Source organism: Taudactylus pleione, unplaced genomic scaffold (genome assembly GCF_031769625.1).
Source record: "Taudactylus pleione unplaced genomic scaffold, aTauple2 ptg000726l, whole genome shotgun sequence".
Lineage (NCBI taxonomy): Eukaryota > Metazoa > Chordata > Amphibia > Anura > Myobatrachidae > Taudactylus > Taudactylus pleione.
In genome coordinates this window covers 4,385,151-4,399,648 of record NW_028285128.1, presented here as the reverse complement: position 1 = coordinate 4,399,648, position 14,498 = coordinate 4,385,151, and the positions used below count along the sequence as shown (strand labels likewise).

The following is a 14,498-nucleotide window of genomic DNA, read 5'->3' as shown; positions in this document are numbered from 1 at the left end:
AAGTGAATGTAAATACAAGATGGTTTGAAAGAAATTGAGGCATCTAACCAGAGACCCAGGCATTCTCAAAATTACTTCTGACCTCAGGTATATTTCTAGGATTTTAGGAACTCCTAGCTACCAAACAAAAACAAAACACAGCAGTAGGTGAATAGATGTTTTGCGCATATGGGAAAGAACCTGGGCACACCCCTAGAGTGCTGAAAATCGGGGTGTGCTATGAGGCCACATCCCTTCATCACTCCCTTTTTTGGAGTGCACAAGGAGTCCCTGTTTTACAAGTCCTGTATGTTGAGAGGTAGGCTACTGTGTAAAGATGCCTTACATATAGCATGTGTGCAGATGTAGGTCTGTACCTGCAAGTGTGGCAAGTGTGCCTATTTTTATGAATAACACATATGGAACTAGAAACTACCAATGCATCTCCATGTGACTAAATTCACAAGCCTGGTAGCTAATGGGGAGAGTTGCTGGCAAAGGCAGCATGTCCCAACTTCAGTCTCCAGGGACCCTTAACATTGCATGGTTTCCATATTGCCTAGTTGGTGCACAGGTTATTACTGGTTTACACATTTTAAGAAGATCCACAAATGGAGTGAATTTCATCTCTTTTAGGGGTCCTTGAGTTGGAGGGGGGGCGGGGGGGAGAATCTGCAACTTTACTTAAAATTTGTGTAAAAATTATACTGTTCTCATTTGTTCTGAATACTAAATATACAGTCCACACAATATAACCTGTAGTATCCATTGATTTTTATTGAATACATTGTACAGTAGTACGTAGATATAGACTTTACTACCCAGTCCCTGTTAGGAGCATAAGGTATTCTTATATTACCAGAGGTTCCCAAACTGCCATTACAGTCCAGGTTTTAGGGATATACTCTGATATACAGTGTAGTTGACACTGTGTGCCATACTTGGCACCTATCAGTTTCTGTAAATACGGTACTGTATTTTGAACTTTAATTTTATATGCAAAGCCCTCTGTTAAAATGTTGTTAAATAATCTTATTTTCAGTTGTGTTTATAAATAAAACTAGATCTGCAAGATTATAAAATGCCTCTAGGAGGTGCAAGAGTAATCTTGGGACACTAGCAAAACCATGAGCCAAAACTCATTCATGCAGTACAACCACAAGAGGTCATGCATGTACTAAAGATTTAGTGCAGGCAGACTAATACAATAACGCCATGTCTGATTGTCAATACACCGTGCCTGTTCTAAGCATTGCCACATACACATGACCTGCAGTATTATATATACCATAACAATAGTGTTTAGAAGCAAATAAAAACAAAATTCTTTATGCTTTGCCCAAACCTGAGCAGTTTGATTTATAAATAAAAAAAAAAAAAGTGGAATCATTATAGAAAGTGAGCTCTGTACAGAACTAATGAAACCCATTATATATAAAAGAACATGCCATCTTTATTTAAATACAATTTATTTTGTTGTTACAGATCTGAGTATTTTCAGTGCTCACAATAAAAACCAAAAAGAGACATAACTGTATTCACAAAAACATAAGAGTTTAATGAAGTTTCAGGCTAGGATGAAAGGCTAGTCTTCCCATTCACCTTCATCACAGACATCATCCTCCTCATCTGAGGGGAGGGAAAGAAAAAAAGAAAAATTAAGATTATACACAATCACATATACAAATCAAAGCAAGCATGCCACTATGAGGAAGGCACCACATAAGAGGATGAACTGTTTACATGTTAAAGGAGCAGGGGGGGGGGGGGGGGGGGGGGGAGGGTGTATCAGCTATAAGGTTTTCCAGGCTCACAACACTTCAGGGCCAAACCAGAACATGAGACATCCTGATGAGGGGGCCCATATAGATCGCCGGCCAATGAAAACTTCAGGCAGACATCACGCAAACAAGAGGAGGGTGCCACCAGTACAGCCACTGTCTTTGCGTTCTGAGCGGCAACACAAGTCAAACACACCCCTTTTTACAGCTCTGGAACACTGTAGTACTCTGGTAATGTACCTGAGGAGTGTATAGCCTTATTCCGTCTCTGTATGACATCCATCAATGCGGATACAATGTTTGAGCATTCTGTAGACTCCAATTTCGCATTTTGGCTGACCTAAACAGGACATTGGAGTTGCAAATGAAAAAAAAAAAAGGAGACCCATTCTAAATGAAAAAGTGTCAGTGATAAGTTACAATAAACATCTAAGAAATCATACTGAAATGTCTTTAGATTAGAGCAGTGGTTCTCAAATCCAGTCTACAAGTGACAAGTAATGAGTTATGAATTTTGTTAATCATGCACAGGTGAATAATGTATTTTTCTGGGTCAGTAATTTTCCCACCTGCTTCCACAGACAAATACTCTAAACCATGTCCTGGAAAAACTTGAGGGTTGAGATTGAGAGCCACTGGCTCAAGATGCCCATCCACTAGACAATCAAGTTGAGCAATTGAACGATAACAACATATAGTTATTCATAAATAGTTTGCAAAAATGTCTAAAACGACCAGTGTCGTTTAGACATCCATCATCAGGCAAACATGCTGGACTACCTGGCGATAACGTCAGGTTCAGCACGTTTGCAGATGATTGATTGTGCCTACACTGAACGACTGCTCGTTCATTGTAGGTACATCAGACTGACAAACAATTGCACAATTACAATGTCATAATTGTGCAGTCGTTTGCCTGTCTTCTAGTGGATGGGCACCTTAAGAGTGCCTTCACGCTTTAGAAGTAATCAACTCTATCTAGCTATTTCAATAGTAGGATGTTAATCAGGTTGAGTCTCCCATATAAAATTTGCTTGGGACCAGGTATATTTTGGAAATCAGAATATTCTGTATTTTGGAATATGTGTATACCATAATGAGATCTTTGAATGGTACCCAAATCTAATCACAGAATACATTTGTGTTTTATATACACCTTATACAGAGCCTGCAGGTAACTGTATACATTACCAATAATTTTGTGGCTCAAAAACAAAGTGTGTACATACATGAAATTCATTTATATTTCATACACCTTCTACACAGACTGAAGGTAATTTTATACAATATTTAATGATTTTGCGCTTTAAACAGTTTGTTTACATTGAACCATGAAAAAAAAAAAAAGCAAAGATTTCACTATCAGTCATGCTAAAAATAAAATTATGTATTTCGGAATATTTGGATATGGGAGACTCAACTAGTATATGGCAGCGGGGCCTATTAATATTTTTTTTACATTTATTTAGTAAAAAGGGTGTTTTCACACCCTTTTCACATTTTAGGATCACATAAATGAAAGGCTTTTGGAGCAGTTTTCGTGAAACACTACTCCAATCCCTTCAATTCACTACTTTTTAGTAAACAGATCACATTTCTCATACTTTTAATGGGAAATGTGATCTGCTCAAATTTACTAAAAATAAGTTGTGAAAAAAAAAAAAAATAGAGGGGGAAGCCCTGTGATAACGCCACCTGGAGACAGAGTTATCCAGATTTTACCCCTGGTTCCCCAACTCCTGCAGACCAGATCCCTGTGATCAGATGTGGTCTACAAAACTACAAACTGATGATCCGGTGAGGTCCTCTGGGGCTCGGGTCAGCTTGTCTACGGGCTCCTGCACGGTGATCCTGGTCAGTTGCCGCATAGAGCAGCTAACCGGGTCACAGTGCAGGAGCCTGGAGCCCCATAAAGGCCACAGGTCACCGGACAGGTAAATGCAAGCTGAAGGAGGAGGTAGTTAGTGAGCCGGGGGCACATACAGACACCTTACTAATAATTTTTTTGCAAAAATGACAGTGAAGTGTGAAGCGGATTCGCAGGGACAGCTTTATTGCAAGCTCTGTACCTACTGTACATGCAATTTTTGCTACATCCTTGTGATTTATTCAAATATCGCATTGCAATATTGGGTGAATTTATCACAGCCAATCCGCATCCAAGATGCAGACTGAGAATTATGCCCCTATGTACATTTCAGTGTGCACCACAAACTTGTTCCTCCAGGAAAGTTGGCCATGCACAATTTTATCTACAGCACCTCCTAAAAAAAAAAAATGCACATTGGTAGGAGATAATGTATAAAGGTAGAAAGGAGGATTCTGCACACTTAAACCACAGAACTTACAGATTTTAGCTGCATGCCCTGTTTGATCTGTTCCAGGAACAATGTTGAATTTTTTTGTAGCTCAAGATCTTTGTTGGAGACCACAGCTGCCCATCTTTTGGATGCAGGGCTACAGGTTATAGTATTGATGTTAGAGATGGATGGGGGCTCCAAGCCACTGACTAAAGGAGTCTCAGGTGAGGACATTAAGCCCATATTACTGGCAGAGGATGGCTTCATAAATGCAGGAGGGGGAGGAACTGCTCCAGTTATAGAATCTGTCACTGGAAGAGATTCTGAAGAGAGGGGTGGAAGAACAATTAATGCTGAATGTAAGCGTTTGGGAAATGGAGGGAGAGGAGGTGGAACTGGGATATCTCCAAACTTAATAAGAGGCTCATTGTTTGGGATAGATGAAAGAAATGGGGGAGAGAGGGGAAAAGCTACATCTGAATTAGATTTTTTAATAAATTGTGGTGGAAGTGGGGGTACAGCAGCAATTTGACAGACTGCAGTATTTTGGGTTGGAATAGATGGTGGACGAGAATAACTGGCTCTCTCTGAAGAGGGTTTAGCCATTGGGAGAGGAGGTGGTGAGGCTTTAATTGAAGTTTTAACAATACGAGATTGTGGAAGCGGAGGGTGAGGTGGTATCTTCTTAGACAAAGGACGCATATTAAGGTAACTTGGAGAAAAGTTGTGAGATAGTTCTTCTAAATATGGGGGCGCAGACAAAAAGGGTGTCATTGACTGGAGGTGACTGATTGATGGGGGTGTGGGAAGGGGTGGTGACATCTTGCTTAGAGGTGTAAGATAAACTGAAGGAGAGCCATCAGCTGTTGATACATTGGGAGAGGATTTAATGTAGCAATTCTGTCTTTTGGATGGTGTTAGGCTGGAGGAGGACAGAGATCGGAGTCTGGATCGTGTGCTTGGCCTCTCCACGGATGCTGTAGGGATAAGTAGAACAAAGGTTAAGTACTTGGCTGAAATTACCAATTCTTAGTCAACTGTACATGACCAGATGCAAATTCCCCCATTTAAAAGTGTATTAAAGTAAACAGTGTAAAAACTTACTGTATAAAAGTCATTAGGACTCATTTATACTACTACCACTGAGGTTTACTTGTCCTAATAGTACATACTCATCCTTCGTGTCTGCCTCCTTAAAACTTCCATGCAACCTTCCTTCTCAATGACCTCAAATATCCTACGGGACAGCTCCTTGTCTCTAAGGCGTTCCTCAACACCTGTCAGCGTTTTCACATTGAGGTCACAAACCTGAAATGAAACATTTACTATTAATTTGGGGAAAGGAGGGGATGGGCGCGGCAACACTTGCAAGAATCTCTGCTACTGCTGCTCTGCTTTCAGTTGCTAAATTGGTTGCATGTATTTTATAGAATACTAAAACATAAAAGGAATAAACCAAACTGCACCAATATACATCTCTACATGTCTGAAGATGGATGCATCTCATCCACACTCATTAACGGCTGCACATTCCTGGTTATAGGACATTTCAGGCTGCACTCTGGCTTTACCTTAACACTAGTCTTTCCTCTAGCCTCCAAACATTAGGAACTCCTCTTAAGACAAGCTTATCCAATTCTTTGAACACCCTCTTCACTTCAGTAGGCTATTTTATTCAATGAACATCCCTCTACACAGGTCACAGTGTGCATGTTTTCAGGTTTCCTCACAGAATCACAAGTGAAATAATTAGCTTCACCTATGAATAACAAACTGTCAGTGAGTAATGACTACACCTGTGCACCTGCCAGAAGACCTGAAAAACGTGACCTGTTTGGGGTCCGGAGGACCAAGGTTAATAACCACTGCAATATAGCATATCCATATTTAGCAGTGCTTTTAATGTTCTAGTTGGGAATGGGAACATGTTACATACATACACATACCAGATTACATGCACTTTCAGACTTTGTGGATGCCCCGTCTGGGAGGTTCATGGCGCAGACAACTGTGCAGCATGGGGGCGTGACCCCATCTACCGCTATGCAATGTCACCATTATGAAGCAGGGGGCTCACAATGATGCGTTTTAGCAGAGCATGAACAGCTTAATAGCCCTCCCAAACCGCACTTGGGAGGTGGGTGACACCTGGGAGACTTTCGGGCATCTGGGAGAGCCATCTGAGATTCGATAGTCTCCCTGATGTTTTAGTAGAGTAGACAACTACGTAAATAAACACCTTTCAAGTGCTCATTGGCCCTACTATGTTAGTTTAATGTTAGAGATAGTGAGAAATTAACAAGTTTGTAGCAGAGTTTTAGACTTTAATTATTGTTCAATCTGTTCTTAACAGTAGCCCATCATAGCCACTTGACATGGAGACACAACACAGGCCTGAGACTTTCCTGTGTGATGCCTGACACATACCACACTTGTTCAAACAACCCAGAACTATGTGGCACAAGTCTAACAGAAACAAGTAATTACAGGAACAGTACTTACATCCAGGGCAGGTTTGGAATTAAATCCTATGTGTGTAACATGTCTGCAGAGAAAACATTACAGAATTATTTTTTTTTTAATGTATCACAGCTGTCATTAGGATTAAAACAAAGTAGCAATGACTCGAAAGTTTTCATAAACTATGTTACCTAACAGGGCCTTCCGATGAGTGCACTTGAGACATGAGAGAAATACTTTGCAAAGCAATATGTCCCAAGGGGTGTAAAGCAATGACAGACCATTTAGGCTTCCACCAAAGACCTTACTTACTAAAAGATGTTTGTTACTTACATACCCATCTGGGGCCGGTATCAATTTGAGTCGAAAAGTCCAGATCCACGATACTTTTTCACCGATTATGTCATTTTCGCCTGTGTTGCTTTTACCCCATATTCAATTTGAAAGACTTTCGCCCCTCCCCCCTCACCCACGGTGACAAGTACACCTCAGTCCCAGTTTCACTTCATCTGCCGGCTTCAGACTAGTCAGACAGACTCTCTGCATGTGTGGGAGGTCTGATGGGCATGCAGGAGGGTTTAATTTTATTGACCATTTACATTTTTTTCCCGTGAATGGGTAGGTAGGGGCAACAGTGCATTGCTTTGTCAGGGCCCACACTGCTGTTAAGACTACCCTGGCAACATGCCTGTTGTACATTACATGTTTCACTGCATGGCAGCAATACTATAGCTTGGTCGCTTCAAGGCACATTTTAGTAGGGGCGGACAGACCCGATTACAGATGAGAAGCAGCACATTTCTTGTGCACTTCCCATTCCCCTCCCCCCTTACTTCAGTGCAACCTGGGGCAAGGCGGTGGGGCATTTTCTACTCTGCGCCATGCAGGGAGCCTCTGCTTAATGGTCAGGCCGGTACTGCTTTAGTGAAGCAGTGTCATTCTGGTGGTATTGCTTGCTTTGCATCATTGGTCTCTGCTGTTTGGACAAGAACCCATTAGGGAAGACCTTAAGAGTGGGGTGGGGGAGAGACTACTGCACTTTAATGACGTGAGGTTCTCTTAACCAGATCTGAAGTGAATTAGGATAAACATTTTATCATAGTTTGTGCTGCAATATTTTAGGCTGTAACAATTATTTTAATTGGTTTATAAAATCAGTCTAAAAACATTTGCACATTAACTGAAAATTGATTGTATGACCTAGCTTCCAAAAAGTTATTTATTCACAGTCACACAATACAATAAGTGCCAGGATGCAGCAAGATTTCTAAATAAATAAAAGACAGACATTCAGCCAGATCCACAATTGGCAATATGACCATACCCTGTACACTAGTTGTTCGGTCCCTCTACATTGTGCAAGTCATACATTTTTTTTCTTCTAAATGAAGTCTACCACTTCAGCCACCACATCAGGTGGTAGAAAGATAATACTGGCAATGACCATACTTTAGCTCTAGCACCTGGTGTGTTCAAATCCAAAAAGCAGCTTACACAGACAATTCTGCCACTTAGTAGCGGAGGCATTTCACACTGACAAATCTGACCCGGCAGTGTGGGTTGGGTATGGGAGACTGGCAGGATGCTGGCTGTCAAGACCGACAGCAGTATCCAGAGCCGTAACTAGACTTTTTGGCACCCTGTGCCAGAAAGAGCATTGGCGCCCCCTCATTTTTCAAAGGGACATAATGCACCCAAAAAAGGGCCATGGCTTCATGGGGAAGGGCCAGGGAAGATATAGGAGAGGCCAGGAGATGAAATAAGAGGAAGCTACAAGCAAGAATGATAATAAACAGAAATTTGACAGGCCCAAACAGCACCCCCTGACCTGTGGTGCCCTGTGCGATGGCACCGGCCACACTACCCTAGCTACAGCCCTGGCGGCATCCCAATGCTCAGAATCCTGACAGGGGCTAGGCAAGTATCCTAACCCTATCCCCTTCACCCCTAACCCTCCCTTCATCCTAACCTTCCCGGTTAGTGCCTAACCCTAACCCCACCCCCTGGTGGTGCCTAACCTCCCTCCCCCGCAGCCTAACCCCCCCCATGGTGCCTAAACCTAACTCTCCCCTACCCCCCATGGCCAACAGCTAACCGGGGTCGCTATACTTCCATTCGGGATGGTGGCTGTCAGGATTCTGGTGTCTGCATCTCACCTGATGTTGGAATTCCTGCGCTGTTCAAATTATACAACACTATAGTGCATCCAATTCATATTGTGCCGCATTACAGTGTCCTCCAGTTTAAATTATGCTACATTAGTGTGCCCCCAGTTTATATTTTGTCACTATAGTGCCTTCACTTCATATTATGCCACATTACAGTGCCCACTTGTCCTTATAACATCCCCTGCTTCATGGACCGGGTATTCTCCCCATCCTGCCCACTTCATTAAAAAGGAGTGCCCACTGTTCAGGAACTAAAAGGAACTACCTGAAAAATCGTGAGTATTCCGCAGGTACTTATACAGTAGGCAAGTAAGACAGTCACACAGTCAGTTTTTGTATTAACGTCATACTATTTAAGTACTGCCTGGATGTTTTGTTGTGTCTTAAAGGATATTTTGTCCAGGCTAAGTGGTCTGGAAATTGAAGCCATGGCTATATGCAATGGAAGAGCAGTACCTGAAGAAATATGCGCATTTGAAACATTACAGATTTCCCTCCATAAGGACCTGTTGATGGATCCCTTTCTTCCAATGGAATAATATGAAAGGGTATGCATTAGATTGTCAGCGGTAACAAGGCAGATATCATAAGTGTCAATATATGAAGTGTCAACATTGTCAAAGTGTTGAGATTAGGGATAGACTTGCCTTAGTAACTACATTGTCAACAATTGGATATTGACATTTCATCAGTGTCGACCTGCAGATTGTCGACACTCGTGTCGACCTAATATGCCACACCATTAGAAAGGGAAGCCATTGCTTCATCAGTTTAATGCTGGGTACACACTGGCCAATCAATTGATCAGCCAGTATATCTGCTGGCAGTCGGTCAGTGTGTACAGACGATATGTCTGAACCGTGTCGTTCACAGAAATATTGCATTGGCGGTGTTGCACAGCCGATGGACAGATGTCTGCAGACCTATATGTCCATCGGCAAGTGTGTACGGGTTGTCACACAGCAGCAACCGCTGGGAGGGGGCGGCCCCGCCCCCCTGCCAGCAGGACCCACGGCTGCTGGATAGATGGCTGTTCAGTGTGTATGAAAGACCATCATCTAAAGATATATATCTGCAGATCACTCGATCTGCAGATATATCTTTCAGGTGTGTACCCACCTTTAGGCACTGAACTCCCTTTAGAAGATCTCATGTTGAAAGATACTGCTAAAAGTCAATGCAATCTGAAAAGACTTATCTATAGGTTCCCATTGTTAAGGAGATCTTTAACAATGGGCCACGCAGTTACAGCAGAACTCCAATTGCAGCTGCAGCTTTCCAGCGCAAACAGTTTGTGTTTTGAAGCTTCCTGAGGCCAGCACAAACACACGGCCTGGAGTTATTTGTACTCCTGCGCCAGGGAATTTCTAGCACACTCCACAGCCAGGGGAAGATAGAGTCCACTATAGCCAGGGTGTTTTCCCTGCTTTGCTTTCGAGCTATCCCAGTCATTTATGGCTGCCATGAAGTGCAGAGTAGACTACAAAGCTCATGACGTATCAAGTGTCTCCATAGGGACACACACCAAACAAACCCACAACTAAACCAACAACTACTACTCACTTGAAGTTGCTGGGAGATCCAATGTCAGATTTGCTCAGCTTGCCTCTCTGAGCTCTCCCGGTATAGCTTTCCTTTGGAGAATAAATGGGGGCAGTATCAGGTCTGGTTCCTGAGGTCTGGAATATGGACCCTGTAAGAAAAAAAAAAAAAAAAAAAAAGAGAGCAGAGATATATAGAAAGATTATACCCTGTGTGATACAGTGACACAAAGCCCCATGGGGAAGGGGCACACTTACTCAACCCTTGAATGACTACTAAACAGTTTATAAATGAAGCTACCAACCTTCACAAATTCAGTATATGCAACTGTTCCCATTTGCAGCTACAGGTGCTCATATGAAAATAAAGCCTAGTAACTATGGTACATTTAAGACACCCATGTCATAATTATAGCCAAATCAATAGAGATAGCAATAACTAGGCAATATTGATCACCCATTAAATATGTCTTTTGAAATTACATGATTTACAAAAAAATCACTGAGCAAAGTAGTGATTTATGTATGTTGATGGAGACTCCCATGCTTCATGGGCCTGCCGTATGCCATCTGATTTGATTATTCATAGATGCTGGGTGTCACAGAAGGGGCACTTTCTTTTATTGCCCAGTTAAAGCTCCACAAACTGGCTAAATTCATTTGGCTGTAGTGATACATATTAGCAGTTTGCACATCATTTATCATACCTCTCAACCATGCCAGGAGGACAGTCCCAATATTGCAGGGAATGGGTCAGGAGATGCAGACACCAGCCACAGCTGCATGCAGCAGAAAATGGGTAGTACAAGGGGGGCTGGAGAGGGGTAATGGGAAGCCTAGCACAGCCCCAGGGGTACAGCAATGCCCCTTGTCCTGATCTGTTCACTGCCAGTGTTGGGAGGCACCTTTATGCACATTTTATGACAGAATAAACTACATCTAAAATGAAAAACCCATTTGTGCTGAGAGAAACAGATGCCACAAATAGGAAACTAGTTTTTATTTTTCTTAACCACATTGTAAAAGCTGGTTACAATCTGGAGAGTTGACAAACACTAAAGTCGCCACTGGTTTTTGTAACTAAACGATCTTCAATTACATATTCAGACAGTTCCTCATACACATTTGTCTCAGGAGTCTATTTATCAAGCAGGGAAAAGTGTGGAGAAGTGAACCATTGGAGAAGTTGCCCATAGCAACCAATCAGCTCTCAAGTAGCATTTATCAAATGTTTTAAAAGGCACAAGACACCTTAGAACAGGTTCCCAAACATGGTCCTCAAGACTCCCCAACAGTTCAGGTTTTCAAGATATCCATGGTTGAGCACAAGGGACTTAATTAGTACCTCAGTCAATTTGATTTATCCACCTGTGCTCAACCATGGATAGTTCTAAAACCTGAACTGTTGGAGAGCCTTGAGGACCACGTTTGGGACTTTCTGCCTTAGAAGCATACTTAAAAAGGTTTAACAACAAACATTCTGCATTTCAAATCAAGTAAGAGCATATTAAGAAAGTAGTAGATAATGCTAACAAAAATATATACCAAGATACACAAAATAAACCTAAATAAATCCAACACATTTAACATGTTTATGTAGAAAACGCATACCAATAACTTTGGTAAAACCAATGTCTACCTCAATAACTGACAACATACCAGATTAACACAGAACTTACCAAACATGTTGAACAGTGCCATACTCCACTAATCTACTCTCCAAGGGCCTCTCTGAGGTTCTCTGATTTGTTTTATATACTGCACCAATTCATCCTCTGAGCAGCTGATTGCAGCAAGGCTCACCTGGGGGGAAAGAAGCACTATCTCAGTGTCCAATCACAGGACTTGTTGGGCTTTTGGTCCTTTAACTCTACAGATTCTGACATTTTGTGGGTGAAAATGGCAATTATGCAGTTAACTTTTAGAAGCATTTCTCTCTATACTTTGGCAATTGCATGGCCGCTATGTACTCTGGGCCTGATCCAGACCCGCTCGTGAGCGTTGAGCGCTCGCAAGCGGGTCGATGTTGCCCAAGTGCGCATGCGCACGACGGCCAAGCCGTCGTTATGGGTCTCGCACTAAAGGGGGCGTGCTGTCGATGGTGATTCCTATGGGAACGCCTACCGTCTGGGGCCGGCCCCACTGACATCACTGGCGGCAGATAGACCCTACCGCAAGGGTCTCGTCGCAAGCTCGATGGTCGCGATGGTCTTGACCATCGCGACCATCATTTTGGCCGCTCGCTATAGCTGTGGATGGTCACCCACTGCTATGCGAGCGGCCAGGAGGCCGCTCCAAAAAGGAGGAGGGACGGCCCTGATTCAGAGCGAGCGCTCTGTCAGAGCATCCGGCTCTGAATCAGGGCCACTGATCAGATGATCACTGTATGGCTGCATTATACTCTCATTAACTATGACGTAATGTCCTGGGAAAAAAATAATTTTCCATAAGATAAGCTTTGTTTGAAATTCCCTTTTGAGTGCCTACTTTTCTAAATACTATCTATCTATCTATCTATCTATCTATCTATCTATCTATCTATCTATCTATCTATCTATCTATCTATCTATCATGCTTGCCTACTTTTGAAAAAGCATTTCAGGGAAAATTATGAATGCAACACAACTGAACGTGCGTTACAGTGGAAGTGTCATAACCTGACTTATATCCAAATGTAAACAAGCCCAAAAGCAGTTAGTAAGATCTACTTGTTAATGAAAACACACTGATACTTTTCAGAAAATGCATGTAGCCATAGGGATCATTGGGGTAGATGTAAGAAAGCCCAGAAGTGGTATCAGCGCACATTATGTGCGCTGATACCGCTTCTCTCCGATGTATGATCGGGGGTCTGGGCGGTAAATGATAGGGGCGCATAATTATCGGCGCTGCTATATACAAGATAGCAGCGCTGAGCGGCAGTGCCTTGTATGTACGGTCAGATCGCATGACTGTTCGGCCGGCTATAGCTGTCGTTATCGACAGCTACAGCCTGGCGCTAGCCTATCCCCACAGCAGGGACAGCCCTGTCGCTGCTGGGGCTGCTGCTGGCTCCAGGACTGCACGCGGGGATCTCGCGATACTTGCGAGATCCCGCGCATGCTCAGTGGAGCCGGCCGGGACTGAGACACAGCGCATCAGCACTAGGCTGATGCGCTGCTTTCTCTAGGTAGCGCCGGAGGGTGGAGTTAACGCTCCCCCTCTCTGGCCGATGAGATGTTCTTACATCTCATTGGTAGTGCTTCCTGCTTTGCCTCGGTAAAGAGGCGAAGCAGGAAGCATTATAGCGATACTTAACGTGCCGCTTTCATTGTGCCTTATAACCAATGCAGGGAAATAATACTAATGATCCCATTTGAATTAGGGATGTGCAGGATCGGTTCTACTCGGTTCCGTTCAGTTTTTTTTACAGAATCTTATTGGCTAACCAAAACTCGTGACAGCTGAAACCCAATAAGATTCGGTAAAAAAAACCGAATGGAACCGAGTAGAACCGAGCCTGCACATCCCTAATTTGAATGCATATATCTGTTTTTTTTATATAACATCTTTATAATGGGGTAATGTGCAATCAGGGAGATTACTAGACTCTTCAGGGAGACAGGGAGATTGCTACTATTTCAGGGAGTCTCCCTGACAATAAGGGAAAGTTGGCATGTATGAAGTATTGGGGGAGATGTAAGAAGCTCTGAAGCAGGATCAGCACACGTTATGTGCGCTGATACTGCTTCTACCCAATGTATGATCAGGGGTTTGGCGGTAAATGACAGGGACACAGTTCTGGGGTTCTCGTGCTAGCTGGTCGGAGCCAGTCTTTATTGTACCAGACACATAACTAAAATAAAACATAAACAAAATCCTAGCCCGTCTGGGCTCTAACTATACAGTAGGTTCCCTCACTATCAGAACACTAAACTAGTTCACGTCCACAGTACATACAGGTTTGTATCAAACCGTGTCTCAGAGCAAGCTAGCCTGCGGGCCTGCTCTTCCAGGTGTGAGACACTCAGCCACAACTAAACCCAGCTTATATAAGCCATTTCCAGGTGCAAGCCCTAATGAGCCTGCTACCAGACTGAAAGGCCCAACACCTGGAGTGGCCTGTGGATGGAGCCCTCCCTCTCCTGACATCCACACCCCCAGGACCCAAACCGGCTTTTCACCAAAACCGACATTCCCACTCTGTTTTTTCAAACAGACTTCTCCTGCAGGTTTCAAAACACATAGGACAGGAATCTGGGACACACATAGAAGCCATTCCAAACTTCT

The 14,498-nt window shown here is 43.1% G+C and overlaps 1 protein-coding gene across 1 annotated transcript; it reads right to left on the bottom strand.

The window, feature by feature from the left end:
- Positions 1–1,431: 1,431 nt before the first annotated feature.
- Positions 1,432–12,015, bottom strand: LOC148477311 (uncharacterized). The gene is made up of 7 exons (XM_088456890.1): positions 11,909–12,015; positions 10,252–10,381; positions 6,563–6,605; positions 5,233–5,368; positions 4,109–5,037; positions 2,001–2,100; positions 1,432–1,608 (listed from the first exon to the last, which is right to left on the bottom strand). The coding sequence occupies exons 1-7, from the start codon at positions 11,928–11,930 to the stop codon at positions 1,565–1,567; spliced, it is 1,404 nt and encodes a 467-aa protein (XP_088313016.1). The 5' UTR covers positions 11,931–12,015; the 3' UTR covers positions 1,432–1,564.
- Positions 12,016–14,498: the final 2,483 nt, after the last annotated feature.